General features: G+C 38.7%; 1 protein-coding gene across 1 annotated transcript in view; it reads left to right on the top strand.

The window, feature by feature from the left end:
* The window catches only part of CPA6 (carboxypeptidase A6), a 275,444-nt gene that overhangs the window by 168,597 nt on the left and 80,175 nt on the right, over window positions 1-26,672 (top strand). Inside the window, exon 3 of the mRNA XM_082363522.1 lies at window positions 16,144-16,268. Coding sequence (XP_082219648.1) covers window positions 16,144-16,268 — 125 coding nt within the window. The remainder of the gene's footprint in view (window positions 1-16,143; window positions 16,269-26,672) is intronic.

Genomic DNA, 26,672 nt, shown 5'->3' on the forward strand with positions numbered 1-26,672 from the left:
TTTATGACTCTGCAGGCTAAAGGCAATTTTAGATATTCCTACAGTAACCACCTGCTCAGTTGGCAAATGGTCAGGAATTTTAAAAATTAATAGTGGAGAGAGGGGGAAAGGAAGTTGTTGTTTAATGGGTAGAGATGTTCTGCAGACCTGTTTCCCAGTGTGATTGTACTTAACCCTACAGAACTGTGTGCACTTAAAAATGGTGAAGATAGTTTAAAAAAATAATAGCAGAGTAAAAATTGTCATTCTTATCATACATTATGCCACAAGAAGCCCCAGGCCCTTATTGGGTACCTCAGAGCTTCAAGATCCTCCAGAGAAATCCACCTCTTTCTTTCCATACTTGTTTTTGTATAGAGTTCCAGGTTTGATTCTTGGATCTTTAACTATTTGTCAAACAAAAATTAGGCAGCATATTTCAACTGACAGGCGTAGGCTCTGAAGCTGGGTTAAAAGAAGAATTGTGTATCTGCCACTTGTAACAAGTTGCAATTTGTAAACCAAACCCCTTGATGTGGTGCAACAAAGCAACGCTTAATGATTCCAAACTCAGAGCCAAAACCTGCCCATTCTCCAGTAGTCCTCTTCATGGAGACCAAGACATAAATGATTTCAAACAGCACATAGATGATCGTTTCTATTTTGTTTAAGAATACAGGTGTTTTTTTGCTATAGTGCAATATATGCATTCCATAAAACCTTGCATTCTACAAAATTATATACTAAAAATAACAGGGCTTTTGAGAAAATTAGATTAGTGACAGACCATTCAAACCTATGCAACTTTGTATACAGAATACTAACAAAAACAACAACAAAATAAAATACTAGCATGATTTAAAAGGTATGTTAAATTCCTAATGAACAAATACTATATAGTTGATATAGGTATGGTAAATGTAGGTATTTATTGCAGGAAATAACAGTGGCTTGATGGAAAGGGGTGACAGGAGGGTTGAGGCCACTGAGCTTCAATAGTGACAAGGGTAATATTCAGAAGGATCAGGGAAAACCAAACAAAGGGTACTTTCAAGGCAAAGCAGTGGCCAAGCTGAGCCAAGTGTGAGAATATGGGGTGAATTGGCCTTTGAACTGTCCTGAATTCCTCTGTGCCTTGCTGTGTTCCTCTGCAGAGTACACTTTATATTCAGCTCCTATTCCTTGTCAGCATAAGACATTAATGCACTGGGAAAATCATATAGGAACCAATGCAAATTCAGTATTATTTTGACATTACCCTGCATTACTGCTGTAGACTGAATGTTTGTGTGCCCCCAAAATTCCTATGTTGAAACCTAATCCCCAAAGTGATGGTATTAGAAGGTAGGGCTTTGAGGAAGTGATTGTCATGAGGGTGAAGCCCTCATGCATGGGATTAGTGAACTTGCCCAGAACACTCCCTTGCCCCTTCCACCGCACGAGAACACAGCAAGAAGGCTATGAACCAGGAAGCAGGCTCTCACCAGACATCTAATGTGCTGGCACCTTGATCTTGGACTTCCCAGCTTCCAGACTTGTGAGAAATAAATTTCTGTTGTTTATAAGGCACCCAATCTATTATAGCAGCCAAAACTGACTAAGACAGTTACCAATCATGTTGAAGCTACTTTGAATTATGGAAATGCACATTATACCAGAACAGACTGTATCTGCATTTGAACATTTTCTGAAAATGCAGATAATGTGTAGATTTGACTCAGGACAAATTGAGAGTGGACTTGGTTCCTATCCCTGCATCAACAGCTGTATGCAAGTCCTTTTCTGCAGCCAAACAAACGAGTTTTCCTCTAAAACTGGTGCAAGACATAACCTTTCTCCAAGAGTCACTGCAAATGAGTAGCTGATTAAGTACTACTAAGGGTTTCTTGATGTACAAAGTAAACAGAGAAAATTTCAGAGTCTTCAAAACTATAGTTAAATTTGGTGTTGTCATGAATGCCTGCTTGAAAGAACAGTCCTAACAGGACTTTCATAAAGCATGGTCCTCAGAACAATTACTTCAGAATTACCTAGTGCCCTTGTTGAAAAGTCAGATTCCCTTGGGCCAACCCAGGACCCTTGAATTTAGGATTTCTGATAGTAGGTCCCAAGAATCTTCATTTTGTCAAGATATCCATGAGGCTGATAAGTCGAATGCTCTCTAAAGTTTGAAAAGGCAGTAGTATAATGGTTTCTTGCCAGATAATGCAAATGGACATAGTAGATAATAGCTGTTTAACAGTGTATTTTTCAAAGCATGTATTACTTAGAATCTGATACATCCTTATGACAGGCACTGGATAGGAGGCGGCATTGCAAGAAAAGACTTAGGCTAGTGCTACCTGATACTGTTAGGGAATATTATACCTGAGACATGATCTTCAATGTGTACCTATTCCCTGACAGGGCATTCAGGGGTTCAAGTCTTTAATCCATTTTGAGTTGATTTTTGTGTATGATGTAAAATAGTGGTCAAGTTTCATTCTTTTGCATGTGGCTGTCCAGTTTTCCAGCACCATTTATTGAAGAGACTATCCTTTCCCCATTGTACCTTCTTGGCTCCTTTGTTGTAAATTAATTGACCATATATGCATAGATTTATTTCTAGGCTCTCTGTTCCATTAATCTATATGTCTGTTTTTATGCCAATTTCATACTGTTTTATTACTATTTCTTTATAATATAGTTTGAAATCAGAAAGTGTGATGCCTCCAACTTTGTTCTTCTTTCTCAAGATTGCTTTTGCTATTTTAAGTGTTTTGTGGTTCCATACAAATTTTAGGATTGTTTTCTCTATAAGAAAATTGCTATTGGAATTTCCATAGGGATTGCATTGAATCTGTAGGTTGCTTTGGGTAGTAGGTACATGTAAACAATATTAATTCTTCCAATCTATGAGCACAGAATATCTTTCCATTTATTTGTGTCTTCTTCAAATTCTTTCCTCGGTGTCTCTTTAGTTTTCAGTATACAGGTCTTTCATCTCCTTGGTCAAATTTATTTCTATTTATTTTGTTCTTTTTGATGCAGTTGTAAATGGAATTGTTTTCTTAATTTCTCTTTCTGATAGTTCATTGTTAGTGTATAGAAGCACAATTGATTTTTGTATCCTATAACTTTTCTGAGCTAGGTTATCAGTTCTAACAGGTTTCTGGTGGCATCTTTAGGGTTTTCTATATATAATCTCATGTCATCTGTAAATAGAGACAGTTTCCCCTCTCATTTGGATGGGTGCCTTGTATTACTTTTTCTTACCAAAATATAACTTTTTATTATTGTCCAGAGTCATGCAAATGAAACTATCACTTCAGGAATGAATGTTCTTAGTGGTATAAAAACTTAATCAATTGAACATTTGGAAATTTTTAATCCTTTAAAAAATTAACAGTTGTCTTCAATCTAAAAGAATTATACTTGGCTGTCAGCATGTCTAATCTTCCTAATTCTTTCCCTTCATACTGCTACAGCCATTTTCTTTTCCCAGACAAATGATCTGACACCAAGATAGAGGCGTGGCAGTGAAGTTGTAAGGGCAAGCAGTCGCTCTTACCTCCCATTTCATTCAGGATATACAAAATTATGAGACAGAATGTTTTTTGTTTCAGCCAAACAAGAAATAAGATTAACAAAAGCACCATTTCTATTACTATCAAAAGAAAATCTTACCTAAATGAAGCCCAATTCCTATTGGGCCTAGAATGAGTCATTGTTGAGCTAGAAAGAGCACCCAGAAGAGCTAGCACTTACATTTACAAATACATATCTAAAACATCTAATTATTAAATCCAATATGCTCAGTCTCAAAAACTTCCAAATGCCCCTGTGCCTGGTTCCTATAAATACCTTTCTTTCCTCACTAATGAATTTAGAAAAAGATCAATAAAAGATGAATTTATGATACTATTTGGTGACCACCAGTTATAGGAAGGAGGGCAATAAATTATGAATGTAACAACAACCCTTGTAGTCCAGAACAGCTGATGGGAGCATACATTTACTTAAAGGGATGAAAATGGGACATGGTTATGCACAATCCCAAAGCCAGTGAGCTCATTTGTCAAATATTAGGTGACCATATTTGTGAGGGTTTATTTCTGGGCTCTTGATTCTGTTCCATTGGTCTATGTGTCTTTTTTATGCCAGCACCATACTGTTTTGATTACTATAGCTTTGTAATATAGCTTGAAATCAGGACATGTGATGCCTCCAGTTTTGCTCTTCTTTCTCAAAATTGCTTTGGCTATTTGGGGTGTTTTGTGGTTCCATACAAATTTTACGGTGGGCTGTTCTATTTCTGTGAAAAATGCCATTGGAATTTTGATAGGGATTACATTGTATCTACAGAAGGTCTGTGTGGTATGAACATTTTAACAATATTAATGGATGTTTTTCCATTTGTGTCATCTTCAATTTCTTTCTTCAGAGACTTGGCAATTTTCAGTCTACAAATCTTATACTTCCTTAGTTAAATTTATTCCTAAGTGTTTTTATTATTTGAAACACTGTAAACAGAATTGTTTTCTTAATTTTTCTTTCCTATAGTTCATTGTTAGTGTATAGAATTTAACTGATTTTTATATATTTATTTTCTATCCTACAATTTTACTGAATTTATTCTTTCTAACAGTTTTTTTGGTGGGGTCTTTAGGATTTGCTCTATATAAGAGTATATCATCTGCAAACAAACACAGTTTTACTTCTTCCTATCCAATTTGAATGCCTTTTATTTCTTTTTCTTGACTGGTTGTTCTGGCTTGGACTTCCAGTACTATTTTGAATAGGAGTGGTGAGAATTTGTCTTGTTTTTGATCTTAGAGGAAAAGTTTTCAGCTTTTTGCTGTTGAGTGTGATGTTGGCTGTGGGTTTGTCATATATGGCCTTTATTGTGTTAAGGTACATTCTTTCTGTACCCAATTTGTTGAGCATTTTTATCATGAAAGGATGTTGTCTTTTGTCAAATGCTTTTTCTGCATCTATTGAGATTATAATTTGATTTTTATTTTTTACTCTATTAATGTTGTGTATCTCATTAATTGATTTGTATATGTTGAGCCATCCTTGAATTCCAGGGTTAAATTCCACTTGACCATAGTGTATGATCCTCTTAATGTGCTGTTGAATTCAGTTTGCTAATATTTTGTTGAGAAGTTTTACATCTGTATTCATCAGGGATATTGGCCTGTAGTTTTCTTTTCTTGTAGTATCATCAGTGTAATGTTGGCCTCATAAAATGAGTTTTAAATTTTTTCAGAGTTTGAGAAAGGTCAGTGTTAAGTCTTCTTTAAATGTTTGATAGAATTAACCAGTGAAACCATCTCATGCTGGGTTTTTCTGTGTTGGGAGGCTTCTGATTACTGATTCAACTTCCTTACTAGCTATTGGTCTGTTCAGATTTTCTATTTCATCATGATTCAGTCTTGGTAGGTTGTATGTTTCTAGGAATATATCCGTTTCTTACAGGTTGTCCAATTTTTTGGTGTATAATTATTCATAGGAGTCCCTTATGATCCTTTGTATCTGTTGTATTAGTTGTAAAATGTCCTCTTTCATGTCTGAATTTACTTATATGAGTAAGTAAAATAAAGTATTTTCTTTAGTCTAAAAAACTATTTAGACTTCTATCTTTTTTTCTTAGTGTACCTAAAGTTTTGTAAATTTTACTTATCTATTTTAGAAAAAAACAGTTCTTAGTTTCATTAATCTTAGCTATTGTTTTTCTGGTCTCTCATTTATTTTTCACTCTGGTCATTATTTCCTTTCTTCTGCTTACTTTGGGCTTAGTATTTTCTTCTTTTTCTAGTTCCTTGAGTTGCAAAATTGTTTGATTTTTCTTAATGCAGGCATTTATCAATATAAATTTCTATCTTGGAAATGCTTGTAGCATCCCATAGGTTTTGATATATTGTGTTCCCATCTTTGTTTGAAGATACTTTAAAATACCCTTTGATGTCCTCTTTGACCCTTTGGCTCTTCAGGACTGTGTTGTTTAATTTCCACACTTGTGAGTTTTCCAGTAATCCTCCTAGTATTGATTTCTAGTTTCATATCATTGTGTTCAGACAAGATGTTTGGTATGATTTCAATCTTCTTAAATTTGCTAAGACTTGTTTTGGGGCATCATCTATCTTGGAGAATGCTCCATGTGCACTGGAGAAGAATGTGTATTCTGCTGCTGTTGAATGAAATGTCTGTTAGGTCCATTTGGCCTAAACTATGGTTTAAGTCCCATGTTTTATTGTTGATTTTCTGTCTGGATGATATAGCCATCATTGAAAGTGGAATATTGAAGTCCCTTACTATTATTGTATTGTTGACTACATAGTCTCCCTTTAGATTCATTTGTATTTGCTTAATATATTTAGATCTGATGATATGTATATATATTTATAAATGCTATAACTTCTTGATGAATTGACCCCTTACCATTATATAATGACGTTGTCTCTGGTTACCATTTTTAATTTAAAGTCTATTTCATCTGATTATAAGTATAGGTACCCCGAATCTCTTTTGTTTTTAACTTCCATGGAATATCTTTTTCCATCCCTTCCCTTTGAGTAATATGTGTCCTTAAGCTGAAGTGAGTCTCTTGTAGGCAGAATATAGTTGGTTCTTGTTTTTTATCCTTCACTTACTTTATGTCTTTTGATTGGAGAATTCAACACATTTAGAGTAATTATTAATATATAAGGACTTACTAATGCCAACTTAAATATTTTTATGGCTATTCTGTGGTTCCTTCATTCCTTTCTTTCTCTCTTGGTGCCTCCTTATGTGAATTGATGATTTTTCCATAGTGGTATGTTTTTATTTCCTTCTCTTTATCTCTTGTGAATGTATTGTAGTTTTTGTTCTGTGGTTACTGTGAGACTTATATAAGACACTATATATACCACAGCCTATTTAACTCTGATAACAATTCAACTTCAACATACAAAAACACCCTTTTACTCCCCGTTTTTATGTTTTTGATGTCACAATTTACATCTTTTTATATTCTGTATCCATTAACAAACTGTAGCTATAGCCCTTTTTAACACTTTTCTCCTTTAACATTTACCCTAGAGTTAAGTAGTTAACATGCCACTATATTACAGTATTAGAGCATTCTGAATATGACTATAAGCTTATCTTTACCAGTGCTGTTGTATGTTTTCATGTTTCTAATTATCATCCTTTCATTTCAGCTTGAAGAACTCCTTTCAGCATTTCTTGTAAGGCAAGTTTATTGATGATGAATTCCCTCAGCTTTTGTTTATTAGGGAAAGTCTTTATTTGGCCTTCATTTCTGAAGGACAGCTTTGCTGGGTAGAGTATCTTGGTTGACAGTTCCTTTCTTTCAGCACTTTGAATATAACATCCCATTCTCCTCTGATCTGCAAGTTCTCTGCCACTGATAGCCTAATGGGGATTCCCTTTGATGAGAGAATTTTTTCTCTCTTGCTGCCAAAATTCTGTCTTTGATTTTAGTTTTCTTACAATGTGTTTTGGAGAAGATCTTCTTGGATTGAAATTTTGGCGTGACTTATTCACTTCATGAACTTCGATGTCTAAATCTCTCCGTAGGTTTGGGATGTTCTCAGCCATTATACTTTAAATAAGCTTTCTTCCCCTTTTTCTCTCTCATCTCCTTCTGGGACTCCAGTGATGTGTGCTTTATTTCTTTTGTATGATGTCCCATAAGTCCTGTAGGCTTTCTTTTTTTTTTTTCTTTTTGCTCTTCTAATTGGATAATTTCAGATGACCTGTTTGTAGCTCACTGATCCTCTCTCCAGTTTGGTCAAATCTAATGTTAAAACTCTCTGTTCTTTAGTTCAGTCATTGTATTCTTCAGCTCCAAATTTTCTGTTTGGTTCTTTTTTGTTTTCTACTTTACTAAATTTCTCATTTTGTTCTTGTATTGTTTTTTCTGATGTCATTAAATTGTTTATTTGTGATCTTTTGTAGCTCTCTAAGCATTTTTAGAATAATTGTTTTGAATTCTTTGTCAGGCAATTCCTGAATCTCCATTTCCTTGGGGCCGGTTACTGGAGGTTTACTATATTCCTTTGGTGGAGTCATGATTCCCTAATTCTTTGTGATCCCTGTGGCCTTGCATAAGTATCTGCACATTTAAAGGAGCAGTCACTTCTTCCAGATTTTGTGGACTGACTTCCCTAAGGGAAGACTTTCACCTGCAGGTGGGGGCATGCTGGGGCATGCTGTGATGCTAGGGTCTATGGTACAGGCTGCAAGTTTGGGGACATGTAGTGGTCCCAGGTCCAGGGGTGTATGATGGCTCTTCAGCTCAGGCCACTGAGGTCCAAAGCATCAACAACTATGTGGTCCTTTGCAAACACTTGTGGGGAGTTCATGGCGGCTGAAAGGGCTGTTGGGGTCCTTGGCAGCCCCTCCAGGTCCAATGGCTATAGATCAGGGCAAGCAGCATTGGTGACCAGAGCAGGTGGTATGCACACACTCAGCTGTGGGGACCAACTGCAGGTGCCTGTGTAGTAGCAGGGGCCGGATGCAGATATACTTGTAGTAATAGGGGCCAAGACAGGCAGCAAGGGTCAGGGTTAACCATGAGCTTACTGGAAACTACAGGAGCCCTGGTTGTTGGTGTGCCTTCCCATCACTACACAATCTCCCCCTGGGTGTGTGCACTGCAGTGAGGCTGGTGACAGGGTTGGGCGAGGCAGGTGTGCAGCTGGAGAAGGTAACTACAGGTGAGCATCATGGTGCAGGCTAGTGACAGAAGACAGGGCCTGAGCTGGGCCCACAGGCAGTTGCAGGGGCCCTGGCTGGCAGCATGCTCTCCTCTGGCTATACAGTCTCCCTCAAGGTGGGCACGCTGCAGTGGAGCCTGGTAATGAGCATGCAAGTGCCCAGCTGGAGGGGCAGCCCTGAGTACATGCACAGTGGTGGGGGTCAGCCACAGGGGTCAAAGCAGGGCAAAGGTTTGTACTTGCACAGCCACAGAGGCCTGAGCTGGCTGCCGGTACAGTTCCCAGGCTCTGCCAGGATTGGAGGTAGGGGGTAGGGAGAGGGGGAACTCAGACAGCTGGCATCAGCAAATATGAATACCTTTGGGGCAAAAGCTGATGAAATGTGCAGGAGGTCTGTGGCAGCTATGTTGGCCATTGGTTCCTTCTTCAGTGGCAATTCCTACTCGGTTTCTCTTTAAAGAGGCCACTGTGAGCCATGATCGCTCCCACTGCATGGCTGCTATCAGGAGCCCCTGCTTCTCTTCCTTGTTCCTGGCCCTCGCTGTACGTTTCAGCTTTGCCAGTCTGGGTAAGATGAAACTGAAGCAGGGCCTTCGTGTAGTGCCCCAGAGACTGCAGAAGCTGGTTGCTTGCCTTGCTCTTCCTTTCCTGCCGAGGGGAATGCCTTCTAACTGGGATATTCCCTCTTGGTACTGAGCAATGCTGATTTGGGGGATGGGATGATGCAGGCAAAATGAAGCTGTCTTTCTTTTCTTCTTGTGCAGTTATTCTCCATTTTTTTTTTTTTTTGTTCCACTGTGTTGCTGAAACTTAACTAGACTCCAAATCTCACCCAGAGCTGTTTTTATTCATGGATATCTAATCGTTGATCTTTGTTGGAGGATGGGGGCTGGGGTCTCCTATGTCACCATTTTAGTGACATCACCTATACCTACTAATCTATAACCTGCTTTTTCACTTAATGTTATTTTTGTGAAGATATTTCAAGGCTGATCAAAACACATTTACATTGATGTGTGTGTATATATTTACTTTGATATTATATCTCTAAATGCTGCTAATCTTTGAATTTTCACAGTTTACCTGTATTGACTCTCTTGCCTTCTCTGTATACAGTGATTTGTGAATAATGACAGTCTTGTTTCTTCGGGTTCTTAGCCTTTTTTTTTTTTTTTTTTTCTTTATTCTTTTGCTGGCACTGACCCTCAGTATGAGAATCTGTGGAACTGGCATTAAAGTACATTTACTTTGTTTCTGACTTTAAAATGAATGCTTCTAACACTACTCTTGTATACAGATGCTTGCTGAAGATTTTTGGTAGATACTCTTTAATAGCCTAAGGAAGTACACTTTTTCAGCACTAATTTCTACAGATACTTTTTTTTCTGAGTGTATTGATATGATCATACGGCTTCTTTTCTTTAATACATTACTATTAATATGATGAAATACACTAATAATGTTAAACTAATAATTGCATTCAGTAATGATGTTAATACCTTTTACCTATGTTTAGTTTGCTGACATACATTTCTAGGGTTGGCACCTACGTTCATAAGTAAGGTTGGCTTATAATCGTTTTCCTCAGGCTATCACTTTCTCGCTGCTAATATTGGTCATTTGAACCTTCATTCTTTTGTTCTTAAGCAGATGTGCTAATAATTTTTCTATTTTAAATGTTTCAAAGACCAATTTTTGGTTTTCTTGATCCTCACCATTACTTTTGTTTTCCATTTTATCAATTTATCCTCTTTTTATTATGCCCTGTATTCTATTTTTTTTGTATTACTATTTTTCTAACTTCTTGATTTAGACATATGACTCATCACTTTCTCATCTTTATTCTTCTGTAACAGGATCATTTAAGGTCATAAATTTCTTAGAAATGTCCTATTTAGTTTTGACTTGTTCCTAATTTTACTACAGTGTCTTCTTTAACCCACAAGTTATTTAAAGTCTGTTTGTTAATTTCTAAATGTAGATATATTTTGTCATTGATTTCTAAATTTAATTACACTGTAATCAGAGAACATTTGTTTGACATGAATTCTCTGACATTTGTTAAAACTTATTTTGTAGCCTGGTATTGAGTTAATGTTCAAAACAATTCTAAGTGTGCTTGGGAAGCAATTCTGATCTTTTGGTTACTGAGATATAATGGAAGATTTATAATTTAAAATCCTGATGATACTGTCCATTTTTGCCGTATATATTTTGATACTGTTTTACTGGATACACTCAGATTGTAGTATTTATATCTTCCTGGTATATTGAGCATTTTATCAGTATAGATGGATGTGCATGTGTACATACATATGTATATAGATACAGATAGACGTATTTTTATATTTGTACGCTATATATAGTGATATACATATTACTATATTATCCCCAAAAGTGGTTTTGCCCTAAATGCTTTTCTATTAATATAGTTCTACCAGCTTTTTTTTCTTTAGTATTTGTATGGTATATATCTTTTTCCATTCTTTTGTTTTCATTGTTTTTATTTTATGTCTCTTGTAACCAGTACTGAGGAGAATACTTTTTATTTTTCAATATTCATGCTGTTTTAAACTGGTGAATGTAATCCTTTTTAATTAACTATATTTACTGACGTATTTTATTATTTCTTTTTTGAAACTATTTTTTTCTGATGCTTTTTTGTTTTTGTAGACACTTTCCCTCCCTTGAAGCTCCTTTACCTTTCCCCTGTTAATAACGTAATTGTCTTAAATATTCCATCTGTATGCAGTGATAACCACATCAAAGTATCTCATCTTCAGAAATTCCAAGAGCCCTTCATTTCCTTTCTTTTTCAGGAAATTGCTCTAGCCGTTCTTTTAGATACTATGAAGATCTTGAGTTGAATAATCCTGCTATGTGTTGAATATATTGGCTTTTACTTACAGCGGATACCTCACTCATGTGTTTTATAATTTTTTTTCATGAGCTCTTCAACAAGGTTTCAGATGAAAGAATTCTGCGTGGCCCAGCTTGAGGGTACATCTTTGTCTGGAGGGGTTTTGCATTTATTACCACAAACTGCCTCCTTATCAAATCTTACTGATGTGTAGTTGCTTTGTTTTGTTTTAATTCCTACTCTTTCACTGAGGCTATTGCCCTTTGAAGTTCTAGTTTTATGCTAGAATCTCAGTTCCAGCTCCAAACTTTGGGCCCCAGATCTCAACCTTATTCCCTGTATGGTTGTGACAGATTCCCACAATTCTGAACCTGAACTACCATCATAACCCACGTGCACACAGCCCTAACTGGCATTTTCTTCTTTATTTTAGGCTACTGGGAATTTCCCTTATGTTTGGGGGGGGGGGGGGAGCTCCACTCTACTTTTAAAGGAATGTTAATTATATTTTATTCAGTATTTTCTAGTTGTCTTGCAGCAGAAGAGTGTTGAAGTTTTCTAGTTCTCTCTATTGTTGGAAATGTTAAGTCCCGTGGCTCTTTGGTCATTAGCATAAACTGTCTAAAAGCTTTTAAGATCTTTTCTTTATTCCTGGTATTCTGAAATTTTATGATGATGTAATTTGGCGTGGGTCTATTCATTGTGCTTTCAGTAACCCCTTTTAATCTGGAAATTCATGTTTTTCAGTTCTGAAAATTCTTGTATAAATGATCTGATAATGTTCTCCCCCTTCTACTCTATTTTGTCTTTATGACTCTCATTCATCAGATGTTGGACTTACGATGTAATTTCTTATATTTTCTCTATTTGCCATCTTTTTACCATTTTGTGCTACATCTTGGGAAATTTTCTCAACTTTGTTTTCTAATTGTTCTATTGGATTATAAATTTCTGCTCTTTTTTATTCTCTAATTGTTCCTTTTTTAAAGCATTTTGCTACCAGGGCTACCAGGCCTTGCCTCAGGGGGGCGCTGCGTGGTCACCAGGCTGCTAAGCTGGTGGGCAGGTTAGCACCTCGCACTAATAGGCCAGAGGGAGGACCCCAAAACGGAGTTTGCCAGCAGCCGTGTCCTCGTGGTACCATGAGCTTCCCAAAATGGCTGCCATCAGGATCTATGTCCCCAGGGGGAGTCTCAGTCACACTGGCCTTCAAAGCCAGACAGTCTGGGGCTCATCTTCCTTTGCAGGAGCCCAGTGTGAGGCTCGGACCCCTTGTTCCTTGGGAAGAACCCCTGCAATCGTGATTTTCCTCCTGGTTGTGGGTCACCTACCCAGGGGTGTGGTCTTGACTATACTGCATCTCCATCCCTCCTACCGTCTCGTTGTGGTTCCTTCTTTATACCTTTAGTTGTGGCAAATCTTTTCTGCTAGTCTTCAGGTCATTCTCATCCATAGCTGCTCAGTAAATAGTTGTAATTATGGTGTGCCCTTGGGAGGAGGTGAGGCCCTTGGGAGGAGGTGAGTTCTAGGTCTTCCTACTCCACCACGTTGGCCACCCATATGCTTTTCAGATAACAATAAGAGCAAAGTTAATAGCTTTCAAGCTGTCACTGTGTGCCGGACTCTCTGCTATGTGTTTTACTTCTAATATTCCAGTTAATCTTAAAAACAAAAAACCCTTGGGTAGGTTTTAAAATGATCTTCACAGTACAGATGAGGAATCTAAGGCTCAGAAATGTTAAAACCTCACCCAAAGTCACGCAGTCAATGCTGCAGAGCTAGTATTCCAGCCCAGAGCCGTTGGATTCCCAAGTCCATGCTGTTGACTTTTACTCTAAACTGCCTCCACCTCTTAAATAGATCTGGCTGTGACTGGTAGTCATATAAGGAAAGGAATGCACGGGAACCACCACCAGCTTCCAAGGCCAGAAGGCTCTGCAAAGGAGCATCCTTTCCTTGGAATATCAGATGGCTGTTTGCAGTGAAGACCTGAGACAGTTGGTTGGCAAACAGCCTTAGGCCATCCTGACCAGGCCGGTGATACTTTGTCTTCATAATCCAGGGTCACCCAATCCAGGGTCAGTTCAGAATCACTTCATCCAGATGGGATCAGGCTCTACAGAAATGATTGATGGTAACCTGCCCACGGTGGGCTGATTAGAACTTTGAAATACCTGCATATATAATTCTTAGGGCAAAAAGCCCCTAACAGGACAGACCAGGATGTGAGACCCACCAACCAGACTGTCTCAAACACTAAGTCAGGAAGTTGGAAGGTGCTTCTTATTCTGAGATAGTCTCAGGAAATCCTGGAGACACTTACCCAGCCAGCAAATTATGGGCAGTGGAGTTAAGCATATCCTCTGTCACCGTTTGGTAGCTGTGCATCCTTGGGAAAGTGACTTCACTTCTATGAACCTGAGTCTAGAAACACCTATAAAGTGGGTGGTACTTTACAAATCTCACGTATTACTGTCCCCTATATCTTGATACAGGCATCTGCCTGCCACCCAGACTGAAATATCCATGTTACTTATCCAAGCACCCCTTCCCTAAAATATTGCTGGAGAACAATACAATTCATTTTAATTTACTTTCCTAATATCAAAACAAAATACAGTTCCTGATTTTTGCAAATTCTTTTTTGTTGGTTTCTTTTAGACCAATTGTTTTCTGATGACGTTTCCTAGGAAGCCTTCTCCAGGTCAGGCCATAGGGTCTGTTTCCTCCATGGAATTTTCCTATGGGGAAGCTACTCTCCTCTGTGGGTCGAGGATTCTTATCTTAGCCTAGGCCCCAGAAAACAGCACTTACAGACTCATCACCAGCGTGGCTGTTCAGATATTTCACGTTCCTGTGGCTCTCCACCCTCTAAATAGAGCACTGCCTTCCTCATCTCCACAGGTATTAGGTGATACACCTTAATATCAAAATCTGTCTCTGTAATGCGTTTAGAGGCAAAGATGATTAAAGGATTAGAAAATCTAACACGTAGAGAAAAGTGCTTTATCTCACAAGAGCAAGAAATCAGCCATTCCTCACTGAAGAATGGAACAAGAAAAAATGAAAAGTGTGCTGCAGTGTAAAGGATTAAGAAAATGTCTGACAATCTTGTTAAATGTGGATATGAGTTAAATTAGGATAGTGTCGACTCTCCTTCTTTGGGAAACAAAAGATGTGGTTTAGATGCATCAAATGGGGACAGTTGGGTCCAGTCCTAGATCCTTGTATCCTAGTATCCTTGCCCAAGGGCCGACAGATGGATCAAATGACCTCTCAGCATCCCTCCCAGCCCCACACTTCCGTTGTGCTATGCTTGTTGGATTAGCATGTTGAGTCAGAGTTGCCCTTGCAAGTTAGTGGAGGAGTAAGCTTCTTGAAAGAAAAACAAGTAAATTCATTGTCCCCAAAATAAATGCCTCTCTACCCTGTTCCAGATGAAATTATACCACCAGGGGTGTATTTCCTTCAGTCCCGAAGTATTTTTGGTCTTCTAGAGTTCCCTAACAGAATGCGGACACTGACACCTAAGTAAAGATGAAGTAACTAAACTTTATCAGATAAGGTCTTAGCAGAGATCAAGATCCTACAGCAGACCAAGACGGGAAACGCAGGAAGAGGGAGTCCCAAATAGGAGACGTAGACGTGACTGCACAGGCAAACTGTGCCGTATTGAAAATGTAGCTCTTGACTTGTGCAGAAGATGGGGCTGTCCTCCATCCCCACTGAATTGAGTCATTCTTTCAATGCCTGTGCAGCTCCTACCAGGCGTGGAGCACTAGACAAGCACCGGGAACACTGCTGTAAGCCAAACACGTTCCAGCATTCCTGCAAAACACTGAACACGTGATGAACCCTGTGGGGTCTACACTCATGCAGCAAATAACAACTGAGTTGCTAATATGCACAAGGCATCGTTTTAGGCTCTTGGAACGGGGTGGTAACCAAGTGGACAAATCCTTTGCCTTCGTGGAGCTTACGTTCTGGTAAGAGGCAGTTACGTGATGAAAGAAGCACGAGAACTATGCTGAAGAAGAACTATGACGAGGAGCCCTATCCTAGCTGACAAGTCCCCCCCCCCCCCGCCGAGAAAGGCATGTTTCTACTGACATGTGAAGGCTGAGGAGGAACTGGTGAGCAGGCATCAGTCGTGGGGGGAGGTGGCATCAGGGGAATGCTCCATTTAAAGTTACCAAACGTTGTCAAGCTACCACGATTTGCTTGTATAGTAGGATGAAGGGTCACTTATATCTTTCTCTTTCGTACTAGTATTCAAGTATTTGTGCAATAAATAATTTTAAGCACTATCAAAGTCATACTTAAAACTATTTTACCTCATTTTTATCTTGTGACTTTAATGGATTGGTCTTTAAACTCTTACTTGTAAACGATCACGTTCTATATGGCTGTCATATAATTTGGACACTAAATTCAAAATCAACTAGGAGTTTTACCCTGATGATGTAAGCATTGAGGCTAATTCTGAAATGTGTTTGGTATTGCTGTATGCAAGCAAGACAACATGTTTGACATTGTGACATGGATCTTTCCCCACCTACATTGAATATGAATTATAGGTTGGTTCCTGCACTACAGGTGGACCTGTGGCAGCCCAGCAGTATCTCCCAGGTATCAGAGGGAACAGTTACTGATGTCCATATTCCCCACAATGGTTCCCGAGCCCTGTTAGCCTTCCTACAGGAAACCAACATCCAGTACAAGTAAGCATGCTTTTCCCTTGCTTAATTCATTTGTACTCAGTTGAACTGAATGATAACTGTATTCAGGTTATGCATTGAGTGCAAACAACTGTGTTTCAGGTTCTATTTTTCACATTGGGGAAACCAACATGAATATAACACAGTTATATTTGCCTTTCATGAGCTTCTTATTAGTGTAATGGGGGAGGGGGAAGTAACCACACTTCCCTGTGATTTCACCATTACCTCTAAGTAATCAGTGTAAACATGGAAGCATTTTACTGTGTGAGGAAAGGAGAGTAGCTTATCCAGGCCTACAAGGTGGATAGGGAGACAGGGACAGAAAAAAGCCAGACTCTGCAGGAGCTGTGTCAGTTAGGCAAAGGATGAGACTCAGGACCTTGAAGGTAGAGGGGACAATGCAAGCAAAGGCAAGAAGCAGCATAGTATGTGTGCAGGGAACTGGTACAAGTTGGGGAGTAGAAAGAAAAGATGCTAGAGAAGAGGGGGGAGGCCAGGTTGTGGGCAGCCTGCTGTTCAGAGTTAGGAGCTCAGACCTCATCTTGTGGGTGATCCTGCACAATTGGAGGATGTCAGCCAGGGAACCACATGTAAGTGGGCGGAGGAGCAGTACGAGGCCACAGTAGTGATCCAGATGAGAGATAACGAGGCCCCTGAGTCAGGACCAGAGTCCTAGAATCAAGAGAGAACTCCAAAATATGTTTCAGAAGCAAAATCACCTGGACTCTGCACTTGTTTGGATGTAGGTGGAAGAGGAGGAACTCAAGGATGACTCCAAGTCTTCTGTCTTCGGTGACTGAATAGACAGATTTAGATATTTTGAGGGTTTTGTTTGTTGTTTGTTTTTTTAAGGAATAGTTAAGCAGTAAGAATGGAACAAGTGGAAAATAGTCGCAGGAGTCAAAGAAGAAACAAAAACCTTTTGGGAGAAAGGATGTCAGTGGCACCAAGTGCTGCAGCGATATCCTGCCAGAAAAGGATTGATCAGTTTCCTTTGGATTTGATGATGGAAATTGCACTGGTAACTCTAATGTAGCATTAGATTGTTAGGAGCAGAAGACAGAAGAGTGAACAGGAGGTGAGAACATGGAGCAGTAGAGCAGACTATCCTACTACTCTTAGAAGTTACAATAGGGGAGAGGCAGAGAGGGAGGAGTGACTACAGGAAGATGCTACATCAGTGGATGCTTGAGACCTGGCATGTTAGGGTAAGGAGGCTATTTTGGCCTGTAGGCTGAGGGGAAGGACCAGCAAGGAAGGAGACATTGATGATGCAGGAAAGAATGCACAGGTGAGGGAGGGGGTTTGAACACTAGGAAAGATAGCTTATCCTATAAGACGAAAGAGGTAACTGTGGATCTAGTTAAGATTGTGGAGAAGAGAGTCAACAAGTTTAAAGAGATCATAACTGACAGCCAAATTATCTGGATGAAGTGAGAAGCAAAATTCATCTACTCAGAGTAAAGAAATAGGGGTTAAAGAGTGTTGCGAGAGAAAAAATCTGGGTAAGAACCAATAATAGTGGTTGTCGCAGAGAAGAAAGATTGCAGCACTGATACAGAGTTGAGGTTTTGGTGGTTAGGACCACAAAAAGATCAGGGTGGAGGGAAGTTGAGGTTCCTAGTGAGATACTAGCTCAAGTATTCATCCATGGGGTCTAGTCTGGATAGGAAGGGAGGAGAGTCTAGGAAGAATGATAGGACAAAATGGAAGAATCAAGGGTATTAAGATCTTTAAAACAGGTGTGAGGGCAACAAGCTGGAAGGAAAGAAGTTTTGATAAAGTGTAGGCTATTGGATGTTAAGAGTTCTGGGGAAGAATATTTGTGGCTGGCGACAAGATTATAGGGGTAGCAATGAAGGAGATGGCTGAGGTGGAGATCATTGAGGCTGATGCAGTCAAGAATGAGTGGGCTTAGTCACCAGAAAACCATCCCAGCAGCCTTGAATCTCCTTGGCTTATGGGTAGATTAGAGGTGGAGGGAGAGAATGTACTCCTGGGACAGGAAATACCAGCTTGGAGGTAAGCAACCAGGAATGGCCTGATGCTGAAGGGAGGACGAGCTTTTCCTGGAAGTTAGAAGATTAATGGAGCAGCACCAATGGGAGCCCAGGAGGATGCTGACCTCCCTCCCTTCTGGCCCCGTGGTCAGAGAAGTGGGAGAAGAGACAGCCACGGAAGAATCTGTGTCCTTGAGAGAGTCTGGTTTCTATTGGGGCAAGAATATGAGAAGAGAGAAGTTCTCTGAAGAGACTGGAGGATGTAGGGATTTTATTTACGATCAAAGAGGGATTCCAACAGGCACAAGGTGAAAGGATGTGGTGAAGAGATGGAGAGTCAGTGTAGAATCTGGGAGGGAGAAACACAGGCTAGTGAATTAGTGAGAAGGGAAGGAGTGGGTTACCTTTTGTTTGGAACCCTAGGATTTCAGCGCTGAGAGGCATGATTGTAAATGACTAACTTCAACTACTCCAACTTTTCAGCAAGTGGTTGTACTGCCAAAACTGGCAGAAAAATCCCTGATGATGTCTGGCGAGGCCTGGGAAGGGTTCAGGGCTCTGAGTCAATGGTGAGAACCCTAGTCTCGGTGGAAGGCTGGGCCAAGGGGTGCAAAGGGGCTGTGACATCCCTCCTTGGTCCACACAAATACCTACCTGCCAGAGACATATTTACAGGCTTATTAAAGTACTTATAGGCTTTTTGCAGAAAGGTATTTTATCTGTGTTTCTAGAACAGGGTAGAGTCACAGCTGTGCATAAATCTCTTGTTCATATTGAACACATTTTAGTCATTGCTGTAGCTTTGAAGGCATGCTTTGATTCTCTGAATGCCTCTCAGGGAAGTGCTTATATATCTATAGGTCCTCAGTAAAAACTCACATGCTTTATTAATTATTATTTGGAAGAAAAGAATATACCAGTTATTATTATTTGGAAGAAAAGAATATACCAGTTATTTTAACAAGTCTCTATTTCCTGCCATTCAATATAGGTCATGTGGAACTGATACAGAATCAAATATCACCCTTTATTCCACAGAGAACAGAGTCTAAAAAATGAGTGTTTTAAACCAGTTGTCTCCTCATGGAGAGCACTCATTTAGAATTATTCATTTTGTTGTTCCCAAGATAATAACAGAGAACAGTCAGTTAAGTTCCACGGGGCTGGTAGGTAGAGATCATTTTAATTGACTTTTATTACTGTAGCCAGGGGTATTTTCAAAAGATGATCGTTTACTCTGTACAACTGTACATAATGTATAGTTATAGTCATCTTTATGTGGCCCCATGTGTCTGGCCCCAGGTGATCCAGCCCTCTTAACGATATGACATAGGAGATGACTCCTTTTGCCATAAAAAAATTTCAAACATTTTGAAAATTAAATACCTTTAAAATTTCAAATTCTGACCACCCCCCTTTCTCCCTAGAAGCTTTGGGGAGGTGGTTTTGTACTAAGTGATGACATCACTTGGAAAATTCTTAATAGATCTAGGAGTCGCTATTTTAGGAGTGCATACAATTGGGGTAGAAATAATAATCAGCCATAAGGAACTAAGAAACTACAACAGTTTAAAAAAGCCATTTTGGGCTCCATTTCATGGGCTTTTCATCAACTTGCTGGTTTCCAGTTGCCTACTTGACAAGGACCAAGTAGGCAGACCTGGTGTCACAGCCCAGCGGTCAGGAAGCTGTTGCTGTGCTACTGCTGCCACCACTGTCGTTACCACAATTGCCTCTCATGCCAGGAAGCTGGTGACTAGACCCTGGAGTTCTGAGTCCAGCCACCTGACTGCCTCTAAACAGTCACACCTCTGCGACCTTGACGCGCCACAGCAACGCAGCAGGAGATGGCCTCTGCCTCGTTCTTAACTTCCTGTCTTGTCAGAGTTCACAGATTTGTACCCAGAACCACAGGTGCAAGAGAGTCGAGGAAAGGTACTTTTCAGCTTCCCAGCCCTTTCAGCACAGGAAATCCAAAGAGGGCATAGGCATAAATGCTGAGAGGCAGTTGACCACATCCAGCAGACACACTCAAGAGAGGAGAGAGGAAGCAAGGACCAGCTGTATTCTAATACTGTCTTCCCCTTTTATCTAGTATAGAATCTAAGAGGACTGAGAGCCGTCAGTTTCCAGATTAATTAGCCTAAATTACTGGCTTCCAGATGTTAGCCTAAATTTGAGCTGGACGATATATTAAAATCACCTGGTGAGCTTTTTCGAAAGGCCCGATACCTATGCACAGGAGATTCTTGTCTAAGTAAGGCTCAGTGTGGCATATTTTTTAAAGCTCATGGGTGATTTTAAAGCAGCCCATCTTGAGAATCACTGGCCTAAATGAATGGATAAATACTGGGGATCCAAAGGCCAGCTCTATTTAGGGCACTTGGAAACTTTAAAATAAAACTGAGAAGCTTAAGAGTTGATTCATCAAAGAAACTAATACCCAACTAGAGTGATTCCACAACCTCAAACTGAAAAACCTCATCATTTACTTTGGTTAAAACACTAGCAAACTTGATTAGAAAATATTAAGGTAAATATTTTGTAGGAGCAATTATCCATTAGAATTATTTTGACAGTTCATTTCGTTATGTGATTAGTAATATGTTTATCATTATCAGTTGATAAATGACTTAAGAATCTAATCAATTAAGGAGCATAGTTTTTCATACTGAAACTCCTGAGAAAATATTAGCTTTCTAAGGGGTACAGTGGTGGTTCTACCAAGAGTTTCCAAACAAGCAGATGTATCAGCATCAGAACTTTCTGGTGATGAATATGAAGAATTGGTCTTACCTTGAGGGGAAACAAGTTATCTGTGCTTGTTTATATAGGCTTGGCCAAAAAGTTCGTTCACATTTTCCTGATGTTACGAGAAAACCCGAATGAACTTTTTGGCCAACCCAGTATTTAGAAAGTCTGTCCATTTTGGAAATAATGCAAAAGTAATACACTAGAGTGCAATTTTGTAAACACGCTGTAAAGGTTTTTATAATTTTAAAAACTTTTTTGTATGTGTTCATGTATCTTTTTAAACTGGAAATTCAGAAGGAGATTCTTCTGTAGGTTGCTGGCTTTGGCAAATCTATTTACTTTTTTTCCCCTTACTTTCCTGAAATAGAGAAAAGTAGCCAGGAGAAATAGATAGATGGTACTGGCGAGTGAAAGACAGCTGAAAATTGCCTACTGTAGCTGGAATTTGTTGACAGTTTATAACCAACCAACTCAGCCGTAATCAAACTTGCATTTTTCTTGACCACCCCAGATTCGCTCACAACACAAGAAGATTGGACGTTGACAAAGAAGTTCATTTGGTTCTTTACACCCACACTGGCAATATTGTAAAGTTCTTTAATCCATACAAACCTACTTTCATCTGTAACTCCTTTCTTTGAGGGAAGAAAGAAAGAACTAGTACAAATCATATTCAGACTGACGATCTAAAACTCCACTCATATTTTGAGCCATGGGAAGCAGCTACCAAGCGAATTTACCAACGTGGTGCCACCACACCTTACCCTGATTTTTAATATGTTTCTAGTTTTAAAGATGAAAATTGAAACAAAAAGAACAGTAAGCTGATGATAAATTCCAGATTAAGTGCTTTGTCCACCATGGGCCCTCGGTAAATAATGAATGAGTAAATCAAAAGGAATTTCCTACACCCAGCATGACCCTAAGTAAATTTACTTCCTTTGAGGACCAAAAAGTATTTATTCAAGTAATTCAAGATAATTTTTTTTATTAAGTGGCTTACATAGGTCAACTTTGAAAGTCATTTAAAGATGCCATTACACGTTCTTTTAATGGCACTGAAACCAGCAAGCCACAGGTTCTTTGGGAAGATAAAATATGAAAGCAAAGTTTTTTAGCTACCTGACAGGCCCAGGAAAAAATCACTGAGAGGCTCTTTAACATCTTTACATAAAGGAGTGAGCACCTTGTTACTTCATGGTGCTCTAGTTAGAGGAGATTGGTGAGTACTAGGGTGACAAGCCTATATCTAGCTCAGGGGTCTCATCAAGAACACCAGTCCACCAGTCCCTCCCATCAGGAAACTTACACAAGCCTCTTAGATAGCCTCATCTACCAGAGGGCAGACAGCAGAAGCAAGAAGAACTACAATCCTGCAGCCTGTGGAACAAAAAACACATTCACAGAAAGATAGACAAGATGAAAAGGCAGAGGGCTATGTACCAGATGAAGGGACAAGATAAAACCCCAGAAAAACAACTAAATGAAGTGGAGATAGGCAAGCTTCCACAAAAAGAATTCACAATAATGATAGTGAAGATGATCCAGGACCTCAGAAAAAGAACGGAGGCAAAAATCAAGAAGATGCAAGAAATGTTTAACAAAGACCTAGAAGAATTAAAGAACAAACAAACAGATAAACAATACAATAAGTGAAATGAAAACTACTCTAGAAGGAATCAATAGCAGAATAACTGAGGCAGAAGAACGGATAAGTGACCTGGAGGAAAGAATGGTGGAATTCACTGCTGCGGAACAGAATAAAGAAAAAAGAATGAAAAGAAATGAAGACAGCATAAGAGACCTCTGGGACAACATTAAATGCAACAACATTCACATTATAGGGGTCCCAGAAGGAGAAGAGAGAGAGAAAGGACCTGAGAAAATATTTGAAGAGATTATAGTTGAAAACTTCCCTAACATGTGAAAGGAAATAGCCACCCAAGTCCAGGAAGTGCAGCAAGTCCCATACAGGATAAACCCAAAGAGAAACATGCCAAGACACATAGTAATCAAATTGGCAAAAATTAAAGACAAAGAAAAATTATTGAAAGCAGCAAGGGAAAAACAAAAAATAACATACAAGGGAACTCCCATAAAGTTAACAGCTGATTTCTCAGCAGAAACTCTACAAGCCAGAAGGGAGTGGCATGATATACTTAAAGTGATGAAAGGGAAGAACCTACAACCAGTATTACTCTACCCAGCAAGGATCTCATTCAGATTCAAAGGAGAAATCAAAAGCTTTACAGACAAGCAAAAGCTAAGAGAATTCAGCACCACCAAACCACCTCTACAACAAATGCTAAAGGAACTTCTCTAAGTGGGAAACACAAGAGAAGAAAAGGACCTACAAAAACAAACCCAAAACAATTAAGAAAATGGTCATAGGAACATACATATCAATAATTACCTTAAACGTAAATGGATTAAATGCTCCAACCAAAAGACACAGGCTTGCTGGATACAAAAACAAGACCCATATATATGCTGTCTACAAGAGACCCACTTCAGACCTAGGGACACATACAGACTGAAAGTGAGGGGATGGAAAAAGATATTCCATGCAAATGGAAATCAAAAGAAAGCTGGAGCAGCTATACTCATATCAGATAAAATAGACTTTAAAATAATGTTACAAGAGACAAGGAAGGACACTACATAATGATCAAGGGATCAATCCAAGAAGAAGATATAACAATTATAAATATATATGCACCCAACATAGGAGCACCTCAATACATAAGGCAACTGCTAACAGCTCTAAAAGAGGAAATCAACAGTAACACAATAATAGTGGGGGACTTTAACACCTCATTTACACCAATGGACAGATCATCCAAAATGAAAATAAATAAGGAAACAGAAGCTTTAAATGACACAATAGACCAGATAGATTTAATTGATATTTATAGGACATTTCAACAAAAACAGCACTTTCTTCTCAAGTGTGCACGGAACATTCTCCAGGATAGATCACATCTTGGGTCACAAATCAAGCCTCAGTAAATTTAAGAAAATTGAAATCATATCAAGCACCTTTTCTGACCACAAGGCTATGAGATTAGAAATGAATTACAGGGAAAAAAACGTAAAAAACACAAACGCATGGAGGCTAAACAATACGTTACTAAATAACCAAGAGATCATTGAAGAAACCAAAGAGAAAATCAGAAAATACCTAGAGACACATGACAATGAAAACACGAAGATCCAAAACCTATGGGATGCAGCAAAAGCAGTTCTAAGAGGGAAGTTCATAGCTATACAAGCCTACCTAAAGAAACAAGAAAAATCTCAAATAAACAATCTAACCTTACACCTAAAGGAACTAGAGAAAGAAGAACAAACAAAACCCAAAGTTAGCAGAAGGAAACAAATCATCAAGATCAGAGCAGAAATAAATGGAATAGAAACAAAGAAAACAATAGCAAAGATTAATAAAACTAAAAGCTGGTTCTTTAAGATAATCAAAATTGATAAACCATTAGCCAGACTCATCAAGAAAAAGAGGGAGAGGACTCAAATCAATAAAATTAGAAATGAAAAAGGAGAAGTTACAACAGACACCACAGAAATACAAAGCATCCTAAGAGACTACTACAAGCAACTCTATGCCAATAAAACAGACAACCTGGAAGAAATGGACAAATTCTTAGAAAGGTATAACCTTCCAAGATTGAACCAGGAAGAAATAGAAAATATGAACAGACCAATCACAAGTAATGAAATTGAAACTGTGATTAAAAATCTTCCAACAAACAAAAGTCCAGGACCAGATGGCTTCACAGGTGAATTCTATCAAACATTTACAGAAGAGCTAACACCCATCCTTCTCAAACTCTTCCAAAAAATTGCAGAGGAAGGAACACCCCCAAACTCATTCTATGAGGCCACCATCACCCTGATACCAAAACCAGACAAAGATACTACAAAAAAAGAAAATTACAGACCAATATCACTGATGAATATAGATGCAAATATCCCCAACAAAATACCAACAAACAGAATCCAGCAACACATTAAAAGGATCATACACCATGATCAAGTGGGATTTATCCCAGGGATGCAAGGATTCTTCAATATACAGAAATCAATCAATGTGATACACCATATTAACAAATTGAAGAATAAAAACCATATGATCATCTCAATAGAGGCAGAAAAAGCTTTTCACAAAATTCAACACCCATTTATGATAAAATCTCTGCAGGAAGTGGGCATAGAGGGAACCTACCTCAACATAATAAAGGCCATATACTACAAACCCACAGCAAACATCATTCTCAATGGTGAAAAACTGAAAGCATTTCCTCTAAGATCAGGAACAAGACAAGGATGTCCACTCTCACCACTATTGTTCAACAGAGTTTTGGAAGTCCTAGCCACAGCAATCAGAGAAGAAAAAGAAATAAAAGGAATACAAATTGGAAAAGAAGAAGTAAAACTGTCACTGTATGCAGATGACATGATACTATACATAGAGAATCCTAAAAATGCCACCAGAAGACTACTAGAGCTAATCAATGAATTTGGTAAAGTTGCAGGATACAAAATTAATGCACAGAAATCTCTTGCATTTCTATACACTAATGATGAAAAATCTGAAAGAGAAATTAAGGAAACACTCCCATTTACCATTGCAACAAAAAGAATAAAATACCTAGGAATAAGCATACCTAAGGAGACAAAAGACCTGTATGCAGAAAACTATAAGACACTGATGAAAGAAATTAAAGAGGATACCAACAGATGGAGAGATATACCATGTTCTTGGATTGGAAGAATCAATATTGTGAAAATGACTGTACTACCCAAAGCAATCTACAGTTTCAATGCAATCCCTATCAAATTACCAATGCCATTTTTTACAGAACTAGAACAAAAAATCTTAAAATTTGTATGGAGACACAAAAGACCCCAAATAGCCAAAGCAGTCTTGAGGGAAAAAAATGGAGCTGGAGGAATCAGACTCCCTGACTTCAGACTATACTACAAAGCTAGAGTAATCAAGACAATATGGTACTGGCACAAAAACAGAAACATAGATCAATGGAACAAGATAGAAAGCCCAGAGATAAACCCACGCACCTATGGTCAACTAATCTATGACAAAGGAGGCAAGGATATACAATGGAGAAAAGACAGTCTCTGTAATAAGTGGTGCTGGGAAAACTGGACAGCTACGTGTAAAAGAATGAAATTAGAACACTCCCTAACACCATACACAAAAATAAACTCAAAATGGATTAAAGACCTAAATGTAAGACCGGACACTGTAAAACTCTTAGAGGAAAACATAGGAAGAACACTCTTTGACATAAATCACAGCAAGATCTTTTTTGATCCACCTCCTAGAGTAATGGAAATAAAAGCAAAAATAAACAAATGGGACCTAATGAAACTTAAAAGCTTTTGCACAGCAAAGGAAACCATAAACAAGATGAAAAGGCAACCCTCAGAATGGGAGAAAATATTTGCAAATGAATCAACGGACAAAGGATTAATCTCCAAAATATACAAACAGCTCACGCAGCTCAATATTAAAGAAAGAAACAACCCAATCAAAAAATGGGTGGAAGACCTAAATAGACATTTCTCCAAAGAAAACATACAGATGGCCAAGAAGCACATGAAAAGATGTTCAACA

The sequence above is a fragment of the Balaenoptera borealis genome (genome assembly GCF_965194805.1).
Source record: "Balaenoptera borealis genome assembly, chromosome: 17".
NCBI lineage: Eukaryota > Metazoa > Chordata > Mammalia > Artiodactyla > Balaenopteridae > Balaenoptera > Balaenoptera borealis.